At 42.0% G+C, this 25,818-nt stretch overlaps 1 protein-coding gene across 1 annotated transcript in view; it reads right to left on the reverse strand.

Moving 5' to 3' along the window:
* Window positions 1–23,802, reverse strand: part of LOC137333064 (transmembrane protein 164) — a 125,530-nt gene extending 101,728 nt beyond the window's left edge. The window contains exon 1 of the mRNA XM_067997165.1: window positions 23,039–23,802. Within this exon, the coding sequence (XP_067853266.1) occupies window positions 23,039–23,461 (423 nt within the window). The 5' untranslated portion in view covers window positions 23,462–23,802. The remainder of the gene's footprint in view (window positions 1–23,038) is intronic.
* Between the last annotated feature and the right edge of the window lie 2,016 nt (window positions 23,803–25,818).

The following is a 25,818-nucleotide window of genomic DNA, read 5'->3' on the forward strand; positions in this document are numbered from 1 at the left end:
CCTTCTCTGAACTGCCTCCAATGCAAGTATGTCCTTCCTTAAATAAGGGCACCAGAACTGTATGCAGTACTCCAGCTGTGGTCTCACCAGCACCCTGTACAGTTGCAGCATGACTTCCCTGCTTTTATACTCCATCCCCCTGGAAGTAAAAGGTCAATATTCCGTTTGCCTTCCGGATTACCTGCTGCACCTGTATGTTGACTTTTTGTGTTTCATGAATGAGGACACCCAGATCCCTCTGTACCACAGCATTTTGTAGTATTTCTCCATTCAAATAATATTTTGCTTTTTTATTTTTCCTCCCAAAGTGGATGACTTCACTTTTTCCCACATTATATTCCATCTGCCAAATTTTTGCCCATTCACTTAACCTGTCAATATTCTTTTGCAGACACTTTGTGTCCTCATCGCAACTTGCTTTTCCACCTATCTTTGTATCATCAGCAAATTTGGCCACAAGACACACTGTTCCTTCATCCAAGTCATTGATATATATTGTAAATAGTTGAGGCCCCAACACTGAGCCCTGTGGCACCCCACTAGTTACAGATTGCCATTTTGAAAATGACCCTTTTATCCCGACTCTATGCTTTCTGTTAGTTAGCCAATCCTCTATCCATGCCAGTATATTACCCCCAACATCATGAGCTCTTATCTTGTGCAGTAATCTTATGTGGCACCTTATCGAATGCCTTTTGGAAATCCAAATATACTGCATCCATTGGTTCCCCTTTATCCATCCTGCCCGTTAGTTCCTCAAAGAACTCTAATAAATTTGTCAGACATGATTTCCCCTTCATAAAACCATGTGGACTCTCCTTGATTGTATTGAGTCTCCAAATGTCCTGCTACTACTTCCTTAATGATGGATTCTAGCATTTTCCCAATGACAGGTGTTAGGCTAACTGGTCTATAGTTACCTGCTTTCTGTCTCACTCCCTTCTTGAATAGGGGTGTTACGTTTGCGGTTTTCCAATCTGCTGGGACCTTCCCAGAATCTAGTGAATTCTGGAAGATTACAACCAATGCATCCACTATCTCTGTAGCCACTTCCTTTAAGACCCTCGGATGCAAGCCATCAGGTCCAGGGGACTTGTCAGCCTTTAGACCCATTAGTTTACCTAGTACTTTTTCTCTAGTAATAGTGACTGCTTTTAGTTCCTCCCTCCCCTTTGCCCCTTGATTTTCTACTATTATTGGTACTATTAGTGTCTTCTACTGTGAAGACATACAAAATATCTGTCCAATTCCTCTGCCATTTCCTCGTTTTCCATTATTATTTCCCCAGCCTCATCCTCTAAAGGGACCAATGTTTACTTTGGCTACCTTCCTTTTTATATACTTGTAGAAGCTTTTACTGTCAGTTTTTATATTTCTTGCTAGTTTACTCTCAATTTATTTTCTCCTTTATTATTCTTTTCGTCATCCTTTGCTGGTTTTTAAAGTTTTCCCAATCTTCAGGCTTACCAGTAATCTTTGCCATGTTGTATGCTTTTTCTTTTGACCTGATACCATCCTTGACTTCCTTAGTTAGCAATGGTTGGTTCACCCTTTTTGTGGAGTCTTTCCTCCTCAGAGATATTTTTTTTTTTGCGAGTCATAAAATATCTTTTTAAATGTTTGCCACTGCTTATCCACCATCATACCATCTAATCTGTTTACCCAGTCCACTTTAGCCAATTCCACCCTCATTCCTTTATAATTTCCCTTATTTAAGTTTAATACAGTAGCTTCAGACCCAAGATCCTCGCTCTCAAACTGGATGCGAAATTCTATCATGTTATGATCACTGCTTCCCAAGGGATCCTTTACTTTGAGATCATTAATTAATCCTGTTTCATTACCCATTACCAGATCCAAAATGGCCTGTTCCCTGGTTGGTTCCCCGACGCATTGGTCTAAGAAACAGTCCCTAATACACTCTATGAACTCCTCCCTCAGGGCTATTTTTGCCAATTTGATTTGTCCAATCTATGTGAAAGTTAAAATCGCCCATGATTATTGCATTACCTTTTTTACAAGCCCCCCTTATTTCCTGATTAATATTTTGCCCTACAGTGTGGTTACTGTTAGGGGGCCTATATACTACTCCCACCAGTGATTTCTTTCCCTTGCTATTTCTTACCTCTACCCAAATTGATTCGACATCTTGATCTTATGAGCCAAAATCATCTCACTATTGTACCAATTTCATCCTTTATTAACAGAGCTACCCCATCACTTTTACCTTTTTTCCTATCCTTACGGAATGTTAAATAACCCTGAATATTTAGCTCCCAACCTGGATCACATTGCAGCCATATCTCTGTAATGGCCACGAGATCATACCCATTTATTTCTATTTGTGCCATCAATTCTACTTTCTTATTACAAAAGCTGCGCGCACTCAGATAAAGAACCTTTAATTTTGTCTTTTTACCATTCTTTCCTACCCCGGCCTCATTTGCTAGTGCACTCTTATGTTTGTACTCAGTCCCTTCCTGACACACTCTGTTTATCATTACCCCCATCACTTTCCTGTACTACTTCCTTGTCTTTTCTCTATCAATTTAAACTTCGCCCTACCTGAGCCCTCCCCCCCGCCCCCCCGCTAACTGCTTAGATTAAAGCCTTCCCTACCGCCCTAGTTATTCGGTTTGCCAGAACACTGGTCCCAGCATGGTTCAGGTGAAGCCCGTCCCAACAAAACAGCTCCCTCTTTCCCCAGTACTGGTGCCAGTGCCCCGTGAATCGAAACTCACTTCTCCCACACCAATCTTTGAGCCACACATTCATCTCTCTGATCTGATTTACTCTGTGCCAATTTGCTTGTGGCTCAGGTAATAATCCGGAGATTATCACCTTTGTGGTTCTGCTTTTTAATTTAGTCCAACAGGAATATCCACACAGTATTAGTTAAGTTATCTAACTCCGGTAGTTGAATTTCAAAAGAGAAAAAAGATTTGCTGTATAAAAAGATTGATTATCATTAGTTTAGCACACTCCCCACAATCAAATAGCCGTGCCAACACTCACTGTCTGGACTCACACAAGAATGGTGGGTAAAATTTTGGAGTCTATTATTAAGGAGACAGTAGCGGAACATTTGGATAAACATAATTTAATAGGACAAAGTCAGTATGGCTTTATGAAGGGGAAGTCATGTCTGACAAATTTGCTCGAGTTCTTTGAGGACATAACGTACAGGGTGGATAAAGGGGAACCAGTGGACGTAGTGTATTTAGACTTCCAGAAGGCATTCGACAAGGTTATTGCTCAAGATAAAGAATCACTGGATTGGGGGTAATATTCTGGCATGGGTGGAGGATTGGTTATCTAACAGGAAGCAGAGAGTTGGGATAAATGGTTCATTCTCGGACTGGCAACCAGTAGCCAGTGGTGTTCCGCAGGGGTCGGTGCTGGGTCCCCAACTCTTTACAATCTATGTTAACGATTTGGAGGAGGGGACCGAGTGTAACATATCAAAGTTTGCAGATGATACAAAGATGGGAGGGAAAGTAGAGAGTGAGAAGGACATAAAAAACCTACAGGGGGATATAGACAGGCTGAGTGAGTGGGCGGAGATTTGGCAGATGCAATACAATATTGGAAAATGTGAGGTTATGCACTTTGGCAGGAAAAATCAGAGAGCAAGTTATTATCTTAATGGCAAGAAACTGGAAAGTACTGCAGTACAAAGGGATCTGGGGGTCCTAGTGCAAGAAAATCAAAAAGTTAGTATGCAGGTGCAGCAGGTGATCAAGAAGGCCAACGGAATGTTGCCGTTTATTGCTAGGGGGATAGAGTATAAAAACAGGGAGGTATTGCTGCAGTTATACAAGGTATTGGTGAGACCGCACCTGGAATACTGCATACAGTTTTCGTGTCCATACTTAAGAAAAGACATACTTGCTCTCAAGGCAGTACAAAGAAGGTTCACTCGGTTAATCCCGGGTATGGGGGGGTTGAGTGGATTTGGACTCTACTCATTGGAGTTCAGAAGAATGAGAGGCGATCTTATTGAAACATATAAGATTGTGAAGGGGCTTAATCGGGTGGATGCGGTAAGGATGTTCCCAAGGATGGGTGAAACTAGAACTAGGGGGCATAATCTTAGAATAAGGGGCTGCTCTTTCAAAACTGAGATGAGGAGAAACTTCTTCACTCAGAGGGTAGTAGGTCTGTGGAATTTGCTGCCCCAGGAAGCTACATCATTAAATAAATTTAAAACAGAAATAGACAGTTTCCTAGAAGTAAAGGGAATTATGGGTTACGGGGAGCGGGCAGGAAATTGGACATGAATTTAGATTTGAGGTTAGGATCAGATCAGCCATGATCTTATTGAATGGCGGAGCAGGCTCAAGAGGCCGATTGGCCTACTCCTGCTCCTATTTCTTATGTTCTTATGTTCTTAATGACACTTGGATGAGGTACTAGGCCAACTACCCGTGAAACCATATAGCCCAGCGACAGTCATCACCTTTGGAAGAGAAGGAAGGAAATTGGGGGAAGGGAAGAAGACATCACTCCTGTATCCCAAGTATTTTACCAGTTTTTTTTTGTATTATATTAGACGGACTGAAGTGAATTTTCCCCTGGTCAAAGCAACAAGACAACATTTATACTTCAGTGCAAAACTTAAATATTTTCCCCCCCTTTTCTCATCATGTTTATGAGAAGATGGGGGAGAAATATATAAGTTTTGCACTTGTGGGAAAATTTACCACCAGCATTAGGCAGGAGGGCATCTCATTCTGGAAAATGACAGGCGAGTGGGCAGTACAGATACACAAAGAAATCCACCCTTCAACCACAGACATAAATATGATATTATTATATTGAAAATTAACATGGAAAACAAACCCGAACAGGATGGAGTTGGGAGTTATTTATTCAGTAAGACACACAAAGAAGCAATTTTTTCCCTAATGCCATTGCAAAGAAGTAAGAACTGAGATCTGTAAATATGGGCGCACAGATAAAGAGACTCACTTAATCTGTATTCAAACACAATAAACACACTTAACCTCTCTCACTTCAAGAGTTTAAAATCACATTTCTATAGCTTGATTTTTGCTTAGCATTTTTGAATTTTTGCATTAAAATAATATATTTTGGTTAATTCTAAAAACATTTTTAAACTTCATAATTGATGGATTTTAATCTAAAACCCAATATTGAGAAAATAGGTAATACCAGGCTTTATCAATATTCAACAGACCAGCCAAACTATTACTTTCCCAGAAACTCCTTCAACAGTCGCTCTCCTCCCCTCACTGTGGTATTCGCCCCACTCAACTGCCTGCCTCCTGCAGATCAAAGATATATGTTCTCCAACTACTCCTTAGTTCACAGAGGCACTCTCCCCCTTCAACTCACCCACAGTTCAGAGACACTTGTTCCCTCTAACCCCCTCCCCCAAAGTTAACAAAGGCATTCTTCCTCCTCCAACTCTTCCCATTCCCAAAAACATTCTCCTCCTCCAACTTCTTCAGCTCAGAGACACTCTCCCCATTCAGCTGCTTCCAGTCCATTGAGATACTCTTTCCCATCCAATTCCACCCCCTTCCGCCAGCTCAGAGACATACTCACCCTCCAACTCTTTCCACAGTTCAGAGATAGCCCCCCCTCCAATTCTATCTCCCAAATCAAAGTAGCATTTTAACTGTCCAACAGCCCATCCAGTTCAGAGAGACAATCTCCCTCTCCCTTCCCAAACCCACCTTCCAGTACAGAGGCAATATCCCCTTTCAATTACCACTCTCACTTCATAGAGGCACTTTCCTTGTCCAGCACCCCCGCAATCTTCCCCTTCATCCTTCCCTCCAATTCACCGAAGCACTATACCTCCTTTAGTGCTCCTCACTATTGATGGTGACTGCAGCTCCTATGTGCGATTGATGTTTTGTTCTAGGTTCAGCTTGTGCTGCAGGGAGATAGTCCTGATTCATCAGAAGACCAGGAATTCCCACTCTCAGTACAGTAACATCACAGAACAAAGCAGCAGTGACAGGTAAAAGCTACAACCAGACCATCAGGAAGAAGAACGTCAGGTAATGGAACATAGTAAATTTCAACTGCTGCAGCTCAAGCTGGTATTTCAACATTTGCCATTTCAACATTTGTTAAAACGCAAATGTTTGCAAAAACCTCTTACACTCGGCTCTGCCACTACTGCTCAGGAGTGGGGGCGGGGTGGGGGTGGAGTTGATAAATTCTAATTGACGTCAACATGTTCGGGCAATGCAACAGCTAGTACTGCACTGAAATACAACCCAGAGTTAAGCTCTGTGACAGACTGTGGTTCATCAAATTTCACTCTTATGAGCGACATATTCCAACGGTTATCTGTCTTAGTGACAGATTATATTTGTGAGTCATAATCCTGCGAGTCCTTGAAAGCCCCACTAAGAACAGGCCCATTTAGCTGATAAATGGATAAGAAGTGGATATCAGGCTGTTGAAATGTCAGAACCCAATAGCCCTGGGTGCATACCTCTCAACTCGATAATCAGAGACCAATTGGTATAAGACTTAGAGATGGTGTTAAGTTTCATCTTCCATATTAATTTTTTTGGCTTGCTGCACCAGAGATGATTAAAGAGAATGAATAATAAAAAAGGCTTGTGCTTTTAGGTACATTATGACTCTTTCCTTCATCTTATGTTATTTGTTCGATTTTCTTAATGGTTGGTATCAGATAGATTGTAGCTAGCAAGAAGACATAACAGGAAGGCAAAGGAAGACACAAGCACTTTAACATGGAATAAAAACAGAAGATTTAAAAAAACACAGCAATTCCATCAGCATCCGAAAAAAATTGGCTGCTGTTTTGGGTAAGAGACCCTCAGTTTTGACAAAAGGGTCTTTGCCCGAAATGTTAACCTATCTTTTCTATCAGACCTCCTGTTTATTTCCAGCATTCAGTATTTGCAGCTTTTTTATTAATTAATGTCAAGTGGTTTGTTTCACAATTCCCACTCAGCGTGCACACATAGGAACAGGAGTAGGCCATTCAGCCCCTCGAGCCTGTTCTGCCATTTAATGAGATCATGGCTGATCTGTATCCTAACTCTACCCACCCATCTTTGCTCCATATCCTTTAATACCCTTGGCTAGCAAAAATCTATCTATCTCAGATTTAAAATTACTAATTGAACTAGCATCTACTGCTTTTTGTGGGAGAGAGTTCCACACTTCTACCACCCTTTGTGTGAAGAATTGTTTCCTAACTTCTCTCATGAGTGGCCTAGTTCTGATTTTACGTCTCCTTTCCTAAACTCCCCCACCAGCAGAAAAAGTTTCTCTCTATCTACCCTATCAATTCCTTTCAAAATCCTAAAAACCTCAATTGAAATCACCCCTTAACCTTCTGTATTCCAGGGAATACCAGCCTAATTTATGTAATCTCTCAATTTAGCCCTTGGAGCCCTGGTAACATTCTGATGAATCTGCACTGCATTCCTTCCAAGGCCAATATATCCTTTCTAATGTGCAGTGCCCAGAACTAGAGTACTCCAGATGTGGTCTAACCAGGGCTTGTATAGCTGCAGCAAAACTTCCTCCCCTTTATATTCTAGCCCTCTAAATATAAAAGCTAACATTCCATTAGCCTTTTTGATTATTTTTTGTACCTGACTACTAATTTTAGTGATCTGTGTACATGGACCCCTAAATCTCTTTGGATCTCTACTGTTCCGAGCTTTTTACCATTTAAAAAATATCCTTTTTTGGTCTAAAATGGATGACCTCACACTTACCAGCGTTGAAATCCATCTGCCACAGTTTTGCCCACTCAATTAATCTATCACTGTCTCTTGATAATTTTATGCCCCCATGTACACTATTTACTATGACACCAATCTTTGTGTCATCGGCAAACTTGGATATATGGCTCTCTATTGTATTATCTAAGTCAATACTAAATATAGGCCCCAGCACAGATCCTTATGGGACACCACCAGTCACTTCCTTCCAATTTGAGTACATACCCATTATCCCTACACTCTGTCTTCTACCACCTAACCAATCCCCTAACCAGGTAAATAGTTTGCCTTCAATTCAATGAGCTTTAATTTTAGAGAGAGAGTGCAAAAGAGATTTACTAGAATGATTCCAGGGATGAGGAACTTTAGTTATGTGGATAGACTGGAGAAGCTCTCCTTGGAACAGAGAAGGTTGAGAGGAGATTTGATAGAGGTATTCAAAATCATGAAGGGTCTAGACAGAGTAGATAGAAAGAAACTGTTCCCATTGGCAGAAGGGTCAAGAACCAGAGGACATAGATTTAAGGTGATTAGCAAACGAACCCAAGGCGACAAGAAAAACTTTTTTTTTTAAAAACACAGCGAGTGGTTAGGATCTGGAATGCACTGCCTGAGGGGGTGGTGGAGGCAGATTCAATCATGGCCTTCAAAAGGGAGCTGGATAAGTACTTGAAAGGAAAAAAATTGCAGGGCTACAGGGATAGGGCAGGGGAATGGGACTAGCTGGATTGCTCTTGCATAGAGCCGCCACAGACTCGATGAGCCAAATGGCCTCCTTCCATGCTGCAACCTTTTCGAATGCCTTCTGGAAGTCCATATAAACTACATCCACAGACATTCCCTTGTCTACTACTTTAGTTGCTTCCTCAAAAACTGAATTAGATTCGTTAGACATGACCTATCCGTTACAAATCCATGTTGGCTCTCTCAAATCAGCTCAAATTTCTCCAAGTGCTCAGTCATCCTGTCCTCAATTATAGATTCCAATAACTTCCCCACAACAGATGTTAAACTCACAGGTTTATAATTTCCTGGTTTCTCTCTCTCTCTCACTTTTTTTTTTAAAAAAAGGTGCCAAACTCCTGACCTTCTCCCTGATGTGTGCACCCACCTGTCAAATCCCCTACCAAGTGTACCCTCCTGTCAAAGCCACAACTCCCCTTCCCCTCATAGGGCACAACTGTTTGGCAATGACCCTCCACCCCCCCAACTCCCAAAGTGGTCACAGCCTCCTGCCAAACCCCCAAGCAGTAACACTCTGCTACTAAACCTAGAACCCCTTTCCCACTGGGCACACCTGACTGCCACCCGCTCCCCCTCACTGGATGCTGCATCCTGCCAAACCCCAAACCCTTCTTGACTGGATGCACCCTCCTGCCAACTCTTCCCGCAGTTTATGATCCTCTTTTGTAAATACCTTTCCTCCTGCCTTTGCGTCTCCCCACAATACATGCCATTCCTTCAAATTGAAAAGGATAAGCATGTGATATGTTGCAAACTCAAGGGCTTTCCCAATCCAATCTGTAACTGGCTATTCTGAAGTGCCCTAGAGCAAGCCAATCCTGTGATTTTTCCCTCCCTCTATTTTTTTTTAAACAGAAACCAAGGAGGAATTTTAGCCACCACCCCCACCCACCATGACCTGCAACCTGCCAGGAACGCACCTACTTCTGTTTTAACTGCGGCAGGTTTGGGGGCAGCTGAGTAACCCGCTCTGGAGAGGCTGGTCAGTCATTATAATTTGTTAATGAGGCTCAGTTCCTGAGATTTTGGCAGCCATTTGAATTTAACGCTGGCCAGCCAGGTTTCCCAGGGCTCGGGAAACCCAGCAGCTAAAGGGAAGCGGGATCAGCCGGATCCAGCAGGTAAGTGCTGTTCAGAATACTGCCAGGAGAAGCAGGAGTGCTTTTCCCCCCCGACACCTCAAGCAAACTTTCTGCCGCGATCAACCAACACCACCCCCCCACCCACCCCCCAACTGCCCTTCAAGCCCGCGATCCTGAGCCTGATCCCCCTCCCTCCCGAATGTTGGTCTAATTCCCCCCCCCCCCCCCGCAATCTCTCCCAGACCCCAGACCCCCTTCCTCCAGACTGCAGCTCCAACACCCCCCCACCCAGACAAGGTGCGATCTCTCCCGGTCCCACCTCCCTCCCGGTTGCCAGGGATCGTCCCCAACAGTCCCCGGCTGCTGCCTTCTACCGCTGGATTTCCCACCAAACGGAGTAAAAATATGACAATGAGGTCCTACCGTTAAACTCGGCATGACGCCCGCCTTCCCAAGTCTCCCCCTCGCAAACACGCGCCCCCGCTCCCTCCCCGCCTCCCTGTAAATATCGGGGCCAATATCTCTGCTTATAGTCACTCCCCATTCGTACAGCAACAATAACTCAGTGGTGCAAAATTATCTCTATCTAATCTTTGTTCTGAAACATTTCACAGGTATTCAAATAGTCAAACCCTCTGTGTAATGAGGCTGTCAAAAAAGTATATGGAATCTTTGGCTTGAAAATAGAGGTATAGAGTATGCTAAACCTTTATAAATCACTGGTTAGATCTCAGCTGGAGTCTTGTGTCCAAATCTTGGCACCACACTTTAGGAAGGATGTCAAGGCCTTGAAGAGGTTGCAGAGGAGTTTTACTGGCATGGTACCAGGGATGAGGGACTTCAGTTATGCGGAGAGACTAAAGAAACTAGAATTGTTCTGCTTGGAGCAGAGAAGGTTAAGGGGAGATTTAATAAAAGGTGTTCAAAATTATGTGGGGTTTTGATAGTGGAAACCATTTCTTCCTGTCCAGGAGAGTCAGTAACCAGAGGACACAGATTTAAGGTAATTGGCAAAGAACCAGAGGGGGAAATTAGAAAAATTTATTTTCACGCAGTGAGTTATGATGGTCTGGAAAGCACTGCCTGAAAAAGGGTGGTGGAAACAGATTCAATAGTAACTTTTAAAAGGGAATTGGATTTTTACTTGAAAAGGAAAAATTTGCAGGGCTATGGGGAAAGAGCAGGGGAGTTGGACTAATTGGATAGCTCTTTCAAACGATGGGCCAAATGACATCCTTCTGCACTGTATGATTCTATGATATATGTACACATATGCAGTGTGTACTATCTACAGAATGCGCAGCGGCAATTAGTCAAGGCTTGTTCGACAGCGCCTCCCGAACTAGTGACCTCCACTACCTAGAAGGACAAGTGCTGCAGGTCAAAATCCTGGAACTCCCTACCTATCAGCACCAGTGGCAGTACCTTCACCACACGGACTACAGCGGGTCAAGGCGGCCGCTCACCACCACCTTCTCAAGGGCAACTAGGGATGGGCAATAAATGCTGGCCTTATTCAAGTGCACTGCTCTGTCCTGGATAGTGTTGAGATTTGAGAGTTTGTTGTGGCTATACCCATCCAGGCAAGTGGTGAACATTCCATCACATTCCTGACTTGAGCCTTGGAAGGGAGACCATGGAAGAGAGACAGTGGAATGGCCAACCACAATAAAGGCTGTAAAGAGGTCAAGCAGGAATAATGCACCACGGTCACAGTCATAGAGGATTTCATTGCTAACTTTGGCCAGAATGGTTTCAGTACTGTGCTCGGGCTGGAAATGAGACTGGAGAGATTCAAACAGAGTGGTGGGCACAGAGTTGGTTAGCAACGATGCATTGGAGGACCTTATAAAAGGAAGGGCAGATTCTTCAGGAGTAGGGGTTGATGACAGCATTGTTCTCCTGCCACTTGCAGATAGTTTTGTTTTTCTTGCACAGAAACAGTAGAACACATGACAAGAAAATCATCACCTATGACAGTATAATTGACTAGGGAACATTTTGTTTGCAGAGGATTTCTGGCACCAGCCCAAAATAAAACATCAAGTGTTTTCAAAAACAAAAAAAAAAATGGCTGTGTAAAATCATAGAGCTTTAGATTTGGGCAAATACTGTGCATCAACCATTGAATTACAATTTTACTGATATTCAAGATCTATTAAATGATGCAAAAGTAATTTGTGACAAATTCCAATTTATTTTTTGAACAGTTTATCATTTGACAATGGAGTTTAAATCCAATTAATATTTTTAAACCACAAAATCAAAATCCTTTTATTATAGTTTATGTACACACAGTCTACTTTTAATTTAAAAATTGCCTAATTCATATTATCTGATAATTCAATTTTTTAATTCCAATTTACACAATTCAAATTATCAGATAATTCAAATTTTTTAGCACAAGAATGACTACATTATCAGTAGACTGTAATAATAAGAGGATCACCGAAATATTTATACAATATTCTTATTTCTACTATTGCTTGATCCTGCTCAAGATTCTAACCCGCAGAGCGCTGTACATAGAGCTCTTGGCCTGACCCTATAGACCCAAACATAGATCTGCAGCAACATCCCACTTCAGATTATACTCTGAGTAACTGATGAACCCTGACCACTGCAGCTGTTACAAGAAGGCTAGATCACCAATCAGCAGTGCAAGTCATTGTCTATATCAATCCCTCAGCCTCCTGATTTTGTATTCATTGAAATAAATAGGATCTGAATACAGTTGTTCGGTTTTCAATTGTTTTTATTTTACCAAAAAACTGTGACATCGGGCTGAATTCTTTTCTGCGATCCGACCAATTTTGTGTGGGATCGCAGCGGAGAATGATGGAAACCTCGGGTGGCAACGCCTGCCCACAACCCCTGTTGGGACCACCACTGGCAAATTGCAGTGGGAGGGTTGGTATGGCATTGATTCCCGGTAGATTTCCCACCCATCCGCCAAGGACAACTATGCTGAAGGTGTAGAGTAATGTATCCAAGTTTGCTGACGATACAAAGCTAGGTGCGAAAGTAAGCTGTGAGGAGGACGCAAAGAGTCTGCAAACGGATATAGACAGGTTAAGGTGAGTGGGCAAGAAGATGGCAGACGGAGTATAATGTGGGGAAATGTGAAATTATCTACTTTGGTAGGAAGAATCGAAAAGCAGAATATTTTTTAAAAGGTGAAAGACTAAGAAATGTTTGTAGTCAGAGAGATTTGGGTGTCCTTGCACACAAATCATAGAAGGTTAACAGGGAGGTACAGCAAGCAATTCGGAAGGCAAATAGTATGTTAGCCTTTATTGCAAGGGGATTGGAGTAGAAGAGTAAGGAGAGCTCTGGTGAGGCCACACCTGGAGTACTGTGTACAGTTTTGGTCTCCTTACCTAAGGAAGGATATACTTGCCTTAGATGGGGTGTAACAAAAGTTCACTAGATTGATTCCTGGGATGAGAGGGTTGTCCTATGAGGAGAGATTGAGTCGAATGGGCCTATATTCTCTGAAGTTTAGAAGAATGAGAGGTGATCTCATTGAAACGTATAAAATTCTTAGAGGGCTTGACAGTGCAGATGCGGAGAAGCTGTTTCCCCTGGCTGGAAAGTCTAGAACTAGGGGTCATAGTCTCAGGATAAGTGGTCAGCCATTTAGGACCAAGATGAGGAAAAATAAAAATGTCCTCACTCAGAGGGTTGTGAATCTTTAGAATTCTCTACCCCAGAGGACTGTGGATGCTCAGTCATTGAGTATATTCACTGAGATCGATAGATTTTTGGACACCAAGGGAATCAAGGGATATGGGGATAGGGCAGGAAAGTGGAATTGAGGTAGAAGATTAGCCACGATCTATTGAACAGTGGAGCAGACTCAAGGGGCAGTAAGGCCTACTCCTGCTCCTATTTCTTATGTTCTTAGGTGGTGAGAAGACTTAGGAAGCGGCAGTAATGTATCAGAGGTTAATGTACCCAAGCGGAGAAAGAGGGCCTTGCAGTAGCCTCTTCCTCCTCTATCCTGGCCCCTAAAGACTTACCTACATAGGTCTTTGGACTTTGCCAAGGTCTTACCTTGCTCTTTGCCAAGGCCTACAAGGCTGCAGCACCTGCTGTCTTCAGGGACCTCTGTCCCTTTAACTCCATTTCCCACTGCAGCACTTCCAGCATTTCTCTTAGGACCAATAGCAGGCTCCGTCTCAGTGGCAGAAATGCTGCCGGTAGCCAACCATGTTGCCAAGGAAATGGGTCAGTGTTGGGGCGCAGCTGGGGCAGGTAGAAGCCCCGCCCCACCACTACTCTGCTCCTTAAAAAGGAAAATCCAACCCTAAGTATAGTAGTGATCAATTTATAAAACATACATAACGTCATACCATCACCTGAAACACTGAGTAAACTCCCATAAAAGCAATTAAGCTCAGACTGTTTACAAAAAAGTGTTTAATGCCACTGAACCAGAGAAGACATCTCTGGCAGACCCAAATTTGCAACACCAAGCAAAGAATAAACACAACATGAATGAATTGCATTGTAATCACCTCAACACAACAGTTCTAGTGCTAGCTGACCAACAGAGCAATTCTACTTTTTTTTTTAAAAAGATTGACTTGTATCATAAAAGGAGGTATCTCAATAATTACACTGTTAGTTGTATCATGTTATAGGCTAGAAAAAGTACCAGCCAGAGGTATCATCTGTTTGTTAGCTAGCATAAAGAGAATTGTTTTGAAGTTAATCTATCACAAATTGATATACTCTCAGTCAAATACCAAGTTCCATTTTATCGGAAAACACCAGGATCTGAAAGTGCGTCAATAAAACACACTTTTTTCGGATTATTCAGGATATGCCTCTGGTACTCTCGTTTTAGCCAAGCTCAGCTCCCCATGCCTAGTACTTTCAACTTCCAATGAATACATTATCTAATGCTGCAAATGACAACAACATTAGTCAGAAGCCTGGCTTGTGGTATAAGAGGAAGTTGCTTCAGATGTGTCGGTTTCAGGAGAAATCTTACTACTTTTTTTTAATAATCGTGATTCTCCTATAACTCTGCTGGTGTGTAATCTGGGGCCGAATAGCTTGATTGTTTTGCTGCTAACTTGGCCTGTACCTTAAGGCTACTGTCCTAAATAAACAAATTCAAAGAACTGTAGAGGATTGTTTAAACAGGGCAAGTGCAAATGCTTGTAAACTTCAAGTTGCAGGTCAATGATGGGCTTTCTCTGTTATTTAAAAAAACGCAAAATATAGCTTTGCATCACTAACAAAGTGTAACACTTTGAAGTGTGCTGGATGCAATACTATACAAGGACTTGTGCTGGGGGCAGTGGGGAGAGGGCAGCAGCCAGAAAGCCCTAAATATTGTGTAGGGTGGGGCAGGGGGTACATGGGAATAAAAGAACCTAATTGACTGCGTCCAAAACTATTTGAGGTCTCCTACTGGCGCACTGAGAGAAAATTGGAGCAGGAGGGCTAGAAATGACCCCTCCCAGCTCATCTGTATCCCACTGCTGTATCTGTGAAATTTTACCACAGGTTCTAAAGTTCATGTTCCAACTTCTTTTGAAATTATTTGGAAAAACAAACTCATACATAACCTTATAGAAGGAAAAACATGCTTCCAGTTTTTGCTGATGAGAGCAGCAGAGATCTTTGATTAAAAATATTAATGAATATACCAAAGTTACAAAAGACAATTTTATAGATAAAGTCTATCATGTTATTATGAAATCTGTCATTTATATTTTTATTATGCGATGCCTGAAAATGTAAAAAGACCATCTTCATCAAAAAAAACTTGTTTTCTGAAGGAAGAAACAGAAAAGGTAATTTTCATCACACCCAGAATGGTGCACTGGTGTATTTGACCTGATTTGCATTATCACATCAAATGCTTGCAAACAAGTGGGAAAAGGTTTGGCAAACATTCTGTCATGAAGAGCTTTCATGAATTTTGAAACCATGCTTCACTGGTGTTCATATTGCCTCCATTTCCACATATCATGAGATCTTCAACAGTCGACTCTTAGTCATTTCAACCTCATTTTCTTGAAGGAAGATTGCTCCATAGTCCTGGCAAATCCTCATTTGGGATCTGAACCTGACATTACATAAATAAGCATATCCACTAACTAAACCAGCTATGCGTCGCGGAAGACAATTTCGCATTGCTGTATTTTAGGTTCATTTAGCTTGTACAATTATATTAAAAAAAAGCTTTAATCTCATACATCCCTGCTCCTTAGTAAGACCAAATTAGAAGCAACAATATAGTTTAAGGTGTTAGAAAGTGCACTTTAATGGGTAGTTTATGCATTTGTATCAACTAAGATTAGAGGCCACTTCTCTCATACTAACAGTAGACACACACGCACAACCAATATTTGTATCTCTAAGCAGTCTTCCTGAACCCACATTGCCTCAGTAACCTTAATCATTATTGCTGCTGGTTGGCTCCATGGGCCTGTCACTCACTATTTGCTGTCTTCAAAATTTCTCTCAAATTATGTGTAAGGAGAAGACTTGGTTTGATAGGGACAGTTTTATTGCTCGCTCATTAACCCTCATTTCCAGAACTCTCTCCAACAAGCACAAAGGCTCCCCTCCTCCTGTTCAAAAGGGAACACAGCTTCTCTGATCAATAGAGAGCAAACAGTAGCTGAGAGGAATTATGTAGTGGCATTACATGGAGGAAAGATCAAAACTCCTCATGGCTTGCACTTAACGGGTGGATACAGAAAATGAACCAGAATTACACTGATGAAGAATCTGTTTTCTCTCAAAATAAGGTAAGGAATTGAATATTAATTTACATATCTGAATGCCCAAAATCATGTTAACATCCAGTGTACTAAAATTAATTTCAAACCCATTTATGATTTTAGAGAATTATATAGAATGTACAGCACAGAAACAGGCCATTCGGCCCAACAGGTCTATGCCGGTATTTATGCACCACACCCTTTTTCCCTCATGTGCTTAACTAGTTTCCCCTTAAATTCATCTATGCTAGTCGCCTCAACTACACCTTGCAGTAGCGAGTTCCACATTCTAACCTCTCCCTGGGTAAAGAAGTTTCTCCTAAATTCCCTATTGGATTTATTAGTGACTGTCTTATATTTATGACCCCTAGTTCTGGTCTCCCCCTGCAAGTGGAAACATCATCTCTACGTCTAGCCTATCAAACCCTTTCATAATCTTAAAGACCTCTATCAAGTCACCCCTCAGTCTTCTCTTTTCTAGAGAAAAGAGCCCCAGCCAGCTCAATCTTTCCTGATGGGTATAACCTCTCAGTTCTGGTAGGATTCTAGTAAATCTTTTTTGCACTGTCTCCAGTGCTTCAATATCCTTTTTATAATATGGAGACCAGAACTGCTCACAGTACTCCAAGTGTGGTCTAACCAAGGTTCTATACAAGTTTAACATAACTTCTCTGCTTTCAATCCTATCCCTCTAGAAATGAATCCCAGTGCTTGGTTTGCTTTTTTTATGGCCTTATTAACCTGCATCGCTACTTTTAGTGATTTGTGTATAGAGGCTGGCCCATAGGATAAACATGACAAACAGTGATTTGGGGAGGGGGGGGGAAATGGATGAATTTTTTGATCTTGGTGCTAAAGCAGCAAGACCATAGACAGCTTAGGCTAAACAGATGAGGCAGGTCCAGGTTTAACCGCTGATCTCTACTAAATTAGCTGATCTCAGCCAGGGTAGCTATGGACAGTGTCATGATCAGCTTCAGCACCCATATTGGGTAGAAGAAATATCAAAAACATTTTCCACTTCTGTTCACAATGACCCCTTCTAGAACTGTGCATATGTAGTTGTTGGACAAGGACCTGATTAGGTTTGGCTGGTTTAACTCACACAGTAAAACAGCCTGCCAACGCCCCATTCAGCTTCCAATAAGCAGAACAGACACTTGAAAAAGGTACCAGAAGGCTGCCTGCAATCATGTCTAACCTTTAGAAGAGGACATATATATATAAAAAAAATCAGAGCAACATTGGAGATGAAAAATACATATGGGGATGATGGAGGTTGCTTTTTTAAAAAAAAAAAATATTCCTGGGATGTGAGCATTGTTGGCTGGCATTTATTGCTCATCCTTAGTTGACCTGAGAAGGTGGTTATGGGTTTTCATCTTGAACCACTGCAGTCTGTGTTTTTAGTGGTTCTAATATAACTATGAGGTTTCGTAGGCAACTTCAGAGGGCAGTTATGAGTCAACCACATTGATATGGGACTGAAGTTACATATAGGCCAGATCTGGTAAGGGCATCAGGTTTCCCTCCCTAAAGGACATTAGTGAACCAGTTAGGCTTTCACAACAATCCAACAGTTTCATGGTCACTTTTATTTCCAGATTTTTTTTAAAAAACTGAATTCAAAGTCTCACGTTGGAGTCTTAGTCCAGGCCTCTGGGTTACTCGTCCAGTAACATAACTATTAAACGGTATCCATGATGTGGAGATGCCGGTGATGGACTGGGGTTGACAATTGTAAACAATTCTACAACACCAAGTTATAGTCCAGCAATTTTATTTTAAATTCACAAGCTTTCGGAGGCTTCCTCCTTCCTCAGGTGAACGAAATGAAATCCTCGAAATGAAATCGCATTTATAATTCACAGAACAATGCTTGGTGATTACAGACAGTTTTTTCAACTGCCCGTTGCCAAGGCAATCAGTGTGCAGACAGACAGGTGTTACAGAAATTGATAGCCAAGTTCTGCACCCATGAGGACGGCCTCAACCGGGATCTTGGGTTCATGTCACGCTACACGTTACACGTTACCCCACCAGCGAACAAATGTTATCTGTTTTTAATATAACGGGTCAGTTGCTGTCTTTTCTATGTTTCTACCTCTCTATCTGTTTTTTTTTGTTTGTTGTTTTTTTTTGGTGATTTGTATATTCTGAGACCTTGCAGGTAACACCTTTCTGTCTGCACACTGATTGCCTTGGCAATGGGCAGTTGAAAAAACTGTCTGTAATCACCAAGCATTGTTCTGTGAATTATAAATGCGATTTCATTTCGTTCACTTGAGGAAGGAGGAAGCCTCCGAAAGCTTGTGAATTTAAAATAAAATTGCTGGACTATAACTTGGTGTTGTAAAATTGTTTACAATTAAACGGTATAGTAGCATAGTGGTTATGAGAAAGGAAAACTCACTTTAATAATTAAAAGGCATTGGAAATGAAAAAAAACAGCAGACACCATAAATAAATCATATTTAATAATGTATGTTCTAAGTTATGTCAATTACAATGAAATATGTGGACAAATACCAGAGCAGGGAGAACAAACACTCAGATTCCCCATTGGCTAGATTGTTCATAACTGCATGCCTATTGTTTTTGTTTAAAATGGGGGAGAAATGAATGAGCATAACACTACACTGATGTTTCGTTCATATCTGGTACTATATGGTAAGTGTACGTCTTCTCTACGTGTGTGTTGTAAACTGGATATGCCCAGATATTTTAACAGCTCTCCTGATATCTGGTTTCCCCTTCATCCTACACACCACTCACACTGTGCATCATTAACTGCAATTGAGTTCCCAGTTTTACCTGGCCACATGACCATATTAACTGTAGTTTGGGGACCTTGGCTCAATTTTTTGACATCAGAGATTCAAGACCAAACTAAGCGTTTTTTGTGAAGAGATGGATATTTAATTTCTTCAAATGAAAAAGCTTCAAAATATCACATTTTGTGTTGGCTTCTTTATTTAGGATTTGAAGTAAAATATTACCAACACTTTTAAATCTACCGAAGTTCCATACTGTTCCTTTTAGTGAGGGCCATTGCCTCTCCATAGGCAGTGGGAGAGAAAACTAAGTAAAATAAATCTCCTGGGACTTTGCCATGATTATATTATAATGACATTTATGCCACATTACAAAAAAATATTTTTTGGGGGAAGGGGGCGAGGCAAGGGAGGTCAGTCTCTAGTTAATTTCTTTGTATTGACCCTGATGAACATAAGTGCAAATAGAACTATTCTCATTCATATGGACCAACACCATTACTTTTTCAAACTCTGCCTCTAGGCAGTCATCCACAGAAAGACTGGCACAGTGCACACTTTGCAAACCCAATACACATCCATAACTACACTGTGTGGTGTGATGCTGAGGCATACAGACCAGGAAGATATGAGCTATGAACCCTAGTCAGTGCTGAATTAGCTTACCTGAGCTGGCACACTAATGTAGGCCCTGCAGTTGGCCTCAGTGTCAACGAACTAGAAAGAAAAAAGGGGCAAAAATGGCTTGGGTTTCCATTCCTAATTGCTATGGAGGTGCTCTGCGGTAAAATGTGCATGTGCGTGTAAGGTTAGGGTTCAGTTTGGCTATGATGAATAGTCCAACACTCGCTCGAGGTATCCAGGCAGAATACCAGTGGGTTACCAATGTTCATTTAACTTACCCCAGTAGGAGTCACTGCCTACAGAAAAGTAGGAGATGGGGAAGAAGATCAAAGATAAAATTAGATTGAGGGAAAAATTATACATTTACCTTGCGTTTCTCTCTCTACAGATGCCACCTGACCTGCTAAGTGTTTCCAGCATTTTCTGTTTTATTTCAATTATTCCAATTCTCTACTTACCAATCTCTGAATTCCACCCATCAGAAATTGCAACTCATCCAAATCTCCGCCACCTGCATTTTATCCCGTACTAAATCTCACTCCCCTGTCGCCCGTCTCCTAACTGACCTTCCACAATGCATTGATTTCAAAATCCTTATCTTCATCTAGAAGTCCCTCCATGAACTCAACCCCTCCCCCTTCCCCTTCCCTACCACTGCACCTGTTCGGAATGCTGTCCTTCCAAATCTAATCTCCTTTGCATCTTTCCCTTCCCCCAACTACACCTTTGGTGGCACAACCTTCAGTTGTCTTAGCCCCACACTCTGGAATGCTCTCCCTAAACCCCTCCACCTTGCTCTCTCTCGCTTTCTTCAAAAGACTCCTTAAAAACCCACCACATTGATTTGTCCTTTATCACCATCCCTAACTCTTTCTCCCCCATCAGTGCTTGGTGTTGGGTTATTTTTTCATTTCTATGAAGCACTTAGGAACTTTTCACTATATCAGAGGCATTGATGAAAGTGCAAATAGCTGTTGCTATGCTCATTCTTTTTCCTTCATTAAAAGCAACAGGTATGCAGCTGTGAACAATCAGGCCAGTGGGATATTTTTGCTGGCCAGTGACCCATGTATTGTTTTTATTAAGTGAGAACATGTGGATTGTGTTATAAGAATTTAACAGGTCACAATACAGTGCCAGATATAAGTTATGAATACTGAAAATAAGACATTCCAGAAGACACAAAATTAATTTCTATACCCTCAATACTGAGGAAGTGCTGCACCATCAGAGGTGCTGAATTTTGGATGAGATGTTAAACCGATGCCCCATCTGCCTGCTCAGATGGGCGTAAGAGATCCCATGGCACTATTTTGAAGAGCAGGGGAGTTCTCCCGGAGTCCTATCCCTCAACCAACATCACAAAAAATGATTATCTGGTCAGTAACATGTTTGTGGGACCTTGCTGTGCACAAATTGGCTGCCACATTTCCCACTTTACAACAGTGACTACACTTCAAAAAGTACTTCATTTCTCAATGGCGAGAAACTAGGAACTGTGGATGAGCAGAGAGATTTAGGGGTCCGCGTACAGAAATCACTAAGAGCTAGTGGAAAGGTACAAAAAATAATTTAAAAGGCTAATGGAATGCTGGCTTTTATCTCAAGAGGGCTGACATACGAAGGGGTGGAAGTTATGTTACAGCTGGTTAGACCCCATCTGGAGTACTGCATTCAGTTCTGAGCACCGCACCTCAAATGATATATTGGCCCTGGAGGAGGTGCAGCTCAAATTCTCCAGAATGATACCGAGGCTAAAAGGGTTAAACTATGAGGCCAGGTTGCATAGACCAGACTTGTATTCCCTTGAATATAGAAGATTAAGGGGTGATCCAGCTGAGGTATTTAAGATGATCGAAGGAGTTGATAGTTTCTTTCTAACTACCCTATTTCCTCTGGTGGGGGAGTCCAGAACAAGGGGGCATAACCTTAAAATTAAAGCTAGGCCATTCAAGAGTGATGTCAGAAAGCACTTCTTCACACAAAGGATAGTGAAAATCTGGAACTCTCTTCCCCAAAAAGTTGTGGGGCTAGGTGAATTGAACACTTCAAAATTGAGATCGATAGATTTTTGTTAGGCAAGGGTATTAAGGGTTATGGAACCAAAGCGGGTAGGTGGAGTTAAGATACAGATCAACCATGATCTCATTGAATGGCGGAACAGGCTCGAAGGGCTGAATGGCCTCCTCCTGTTCCTATGTTCATTGTCTGTAAAGTGCTTTGGGACATCTTGAAGTTGTCCTCAAAAAGCTTCCTGGAACTAAATATTGGGAAGACAAAGCCATTGTCTTCAGTCTCCACCACAAACTCCATCCCTCTCCCTGGCCACTTTCTGGAGGCTGAACCAGACCATTCACAACCTTGGTGTCCCATATGACCCTGAGATGAGCTTCCGGCCACATATCCGCTCCATCACTAAGACCACCTACTTCCACCTCCGTAACATCGTCCGTCTCCGCCCCTCCCTCAGCGTATCTGTTTCTAAAACCCTCATTGATGCGTTTTGACTATTCCAATGCTCTCCTGGCCGGCCTCCCATCTTCCACCCTCCATAAACTTGAGCTCATCCAAAACTCTGCTGCCCGTATCTTAACTCGTACCAAGTCCCATTTACCCATCACACCTATGTGCACTGACCAACATTGGTTCCCAGTCCCGGAGTCCCTCTATTTTAAAATTCTCATCCTTGTTTTCAAATCCCTCTGTGGCCTCGCCCCTCCCTATCTCTATGACCGCATCTGGCCCTACAATCCTCCGAGATCTCTGCACTCCTCCAATTTTTGCCTCTTACGCATCCCCGATTTTAATCACTCCACCACTGACGACCGTGCCTTCAGTTGCCTAGGCCCTAAACTCTGGAATTCCCTCCATAAAACTCTGCACCTCTCTCCTTCTTGAAGATGCTCCTTAAAACCTACCTCTTTGACCAAGCTTTTTGTCACTTGTCCTAATATCTCCTTATGTGGCTCAGTGTCAAATTTTGTCTGATAACGCTTCAGTGAAGGTGCTATATAAACGCAAGTTGTTCTTTATATCAATGGACATTCATACGTTTATCCCATGTCAATGGAGCTCAACCACTACAGCAGACTGAAACTCATTCCTGAGCAGCTCCAATAAGATCTGATCCCTACTCTGATTTTTAAAATGCCTCTCTAGGTCTATTGCTTTATATTCACTTCAGATACTTTAGTTTTTTCCAACCTCATTTGGCAAATTTGAGTTGATTTTAATGGGCCACAGGAATCAAACGTTAACTTTCATTTAATCCACACATATACACACCGCTCACGTATTCTCCATAAGTGAAGAAAGCAACTTACCTGTATCATGGTGACAATGTGACACGGGTTCAGCAGGTAAATTAAGGTTTTGGTGGCAAATTTGAAGCCAACTTCAACGCCAAAGGTGAGGCACAAGGCAACTAAGAGCAGGTTCTTGCCCAGGCTGTCCTGTTTTTCCTGGATCACTTTGCCCAGCTCTTGCCGCCTAATCTTGCGATAGGCTACGGCCATCTCCAGCAAGGAGATCGCGACGAAGATGATACTCTCCACCCATCGCTGGCGGAGAGGCAAGAAAGCTGCGCACTCGGGTCCCCCGTTACCGGCGAATTTGGGATCCACACCTCCGTACGCCCAGTCCAGCAGCGTGCATACATCGTACCGACTCATGTTCCTTTTCTCGTCTTGGTCAGGGCAAGCACAAGACGGGGCAAAGACTAAGACATTCGTTTCTTGTCGGAACATGAACTTTGCAAGAGGCCCTTCTGCTCTAAGGTCCAGAAAGCGGAACAAGAGATCAGCCACCGGTGGTTCTGAGGTCCCAGATAATGCAGAATTTCAAGCGCTCTTTTCTTTTCACCCAATGGTTATGCTTCCTTGTTTATCCTTTTTTAAATTTATTTATAAGTATCCCAACGAACCGCTGTCTGACTAGCTGCTTTATCACAAAGTTGCCAAAGCAATTTGCCTGCACAGAAACGGTAGCGGCTAAAATGGGATTGGTTGAAACTGACTCGAATCCCACCCACTTTGGACATTGACAGATTTTCCTCAACCAGTCACATTTCAAGAGGTAATGCCTTTCATTTTTCTTCGAAGAAGGAATTCATTTGCTCGGGTAACTGGGCGCCTGAAACAATAGAAGGGGAAAGACAATTGCAATTTTTACTGGGGGGGAAGTGCTGCCTTTGTAAAGTAAAATTCAATTCTGTCTTTGTTTATTTTGGGGTGCAATAAATACGAAGAGCGGAGAGTGATACAGTCGAGAGAGGATTAGTGCAGCCTTTGATTTGTTCGTTTCGTCAAATGTGCTCATTTCCTTTCAGCCAGACCAAATATAACTGAACGAGTCACTTCACCAGATCCTGGATGTGTTTCCATTTGCTAAACGACTACTACTCCTCCTCCTCTCAAAAAAAAATCTATTATTTAATGTCTTATTTTATTTCAGCGATAAGCGCTAACATTATAATACTGTTAAAAATAGAAAATATTCGATTTCGGTGGAATAATTACATTTGATCTGGTTTATTTAATTTAGTTCCATTTATAACGAGTCTGGTTCGGGGGGGGGGGAACATTAATCACCTCGCTCATTGATATGTATCTGAGGGGAAAGGGTAGATTCGACTGGTTAATACTGCAGGAAGAAATGGATTGTTAAAACTGCATACAATTTTATAGAAATGTGTACACAGGGAGTAGAGGGTCTGGATTAAAATTTTGCTGTATTTTCGTTAAATGTTTTTTTTTAATTACTTGCTTTTTTATTTGCGACGTGAATGGTCCGATTTGCCACAAGCTACAATGAGATGGGCAACATACATTGATGGTCAAATAAAAAATCCTGGAAATACATAGCAAAAACACCCAGAAAATGCTGGAAACATTCAACAGGTCAATCAGCGTCTATGGAGAGAACAGACAAGTGAACGTTCCAGGTGCAGACCCTTGGTCAGAATTGGGGGTAAAATACAGATGAACAGCATTTAAAAGGAAAGAACAAAGGAAGGACGAGACACACATATACAAAGGAGGGAGTTGAATTTCTTGCAAAGTGCTGAAAAAGAAAACATGAAGAGGTTAATTAGCTGAAGTGATATTTAAATAGGAAGAAACATATAAAAAATAAATTTAAGACATTTAAAAAAAGTACTTACATTTATATAGTGCCTTTCACTACCTCAGGACGTCCCAAAGCGCTTTACAGCCAATGAAGTACTTGTGAAGTGTAGTCACTGTTATAATGTAGGAAATGCGGCAGCAAATTTGTGCACAGCAAGCAAAGTGGAACAGAGTCCAACAACCTAAGAAGAAATAAAGCAGGCTCATACAAGTGTCCAGCTCAGGACTAACTTGTCTTCATTCCTCAGAGACACCAACACACCCATCCCACTGTTAGCATCTCCTGCATAAAGTAGGAGCTGAAGTTAAGGGCTGAAGATATTAATGGCATTATTAAGGCCCAATATGCCTAACATGGTACTGTCCCACAAGCTTGCATTGAACTTAATTGGAATAGTATAGAAGGCCAAAAATGGAGAGGTCATTGTGGTAGTAGGATGGAGAATTGAAGTTGTAAGTAATAGGAAGCTTGGGATCATACTTGCAGAGGTGTGCAGGAAAGCAATCACCTAATCTGCATTTAGTTTCCGCATTGTAGAGGAGGCCAAATCATGAGCAGCGGATACAGTATACCCGGTTGGAGAAAGTACATGTAAATTGCTGTCTCATATAGAAGGAGTGGTATGGGAGGGGATGAACGCACAAGTGTTGCTTCTCTTGTGCTTGCACAGAAAGATGCCAAGGAAGGACGACAGGTGGTGGGGATGGAGGAAGAGTGGACCATGGTCTCACAGATGGAATGGTTCCATTGAAAAATAGGGAGGGGAGGGGAAGATTGTTAGTGAGATCATGTTAGAAGTGGCAGACCTGGAAAATTTGGAAGCTGGTGAGGACAAGTAGGACCCTATCATGGTTATGGGGCAGAAGGGTGAAAGTAAAATCTCGAAAAATAGGACAGATTCTGTCGAGGGTCCAGTCTACCATGGCAGAGGGAAATCTTCAGCTAAGGACAGAAGAGGACATTTCAGAAGCTCTGG

The sequence above is a fragment of the Heptranchias perlo genome, chromosome 15 (genome assembly GCF_035084215.1).
Source record: "Heptranchias perlo isolate sHepPer1 chromosome 15, sHepPer1.hap1, whole genome shotgun sequence".
NCBI lineage: Eukaryota > Metazoa > Chordata > Chondrichthyes > Hexanchiformes > Hexanchidae > Heptranchias > Heptranchias perlo.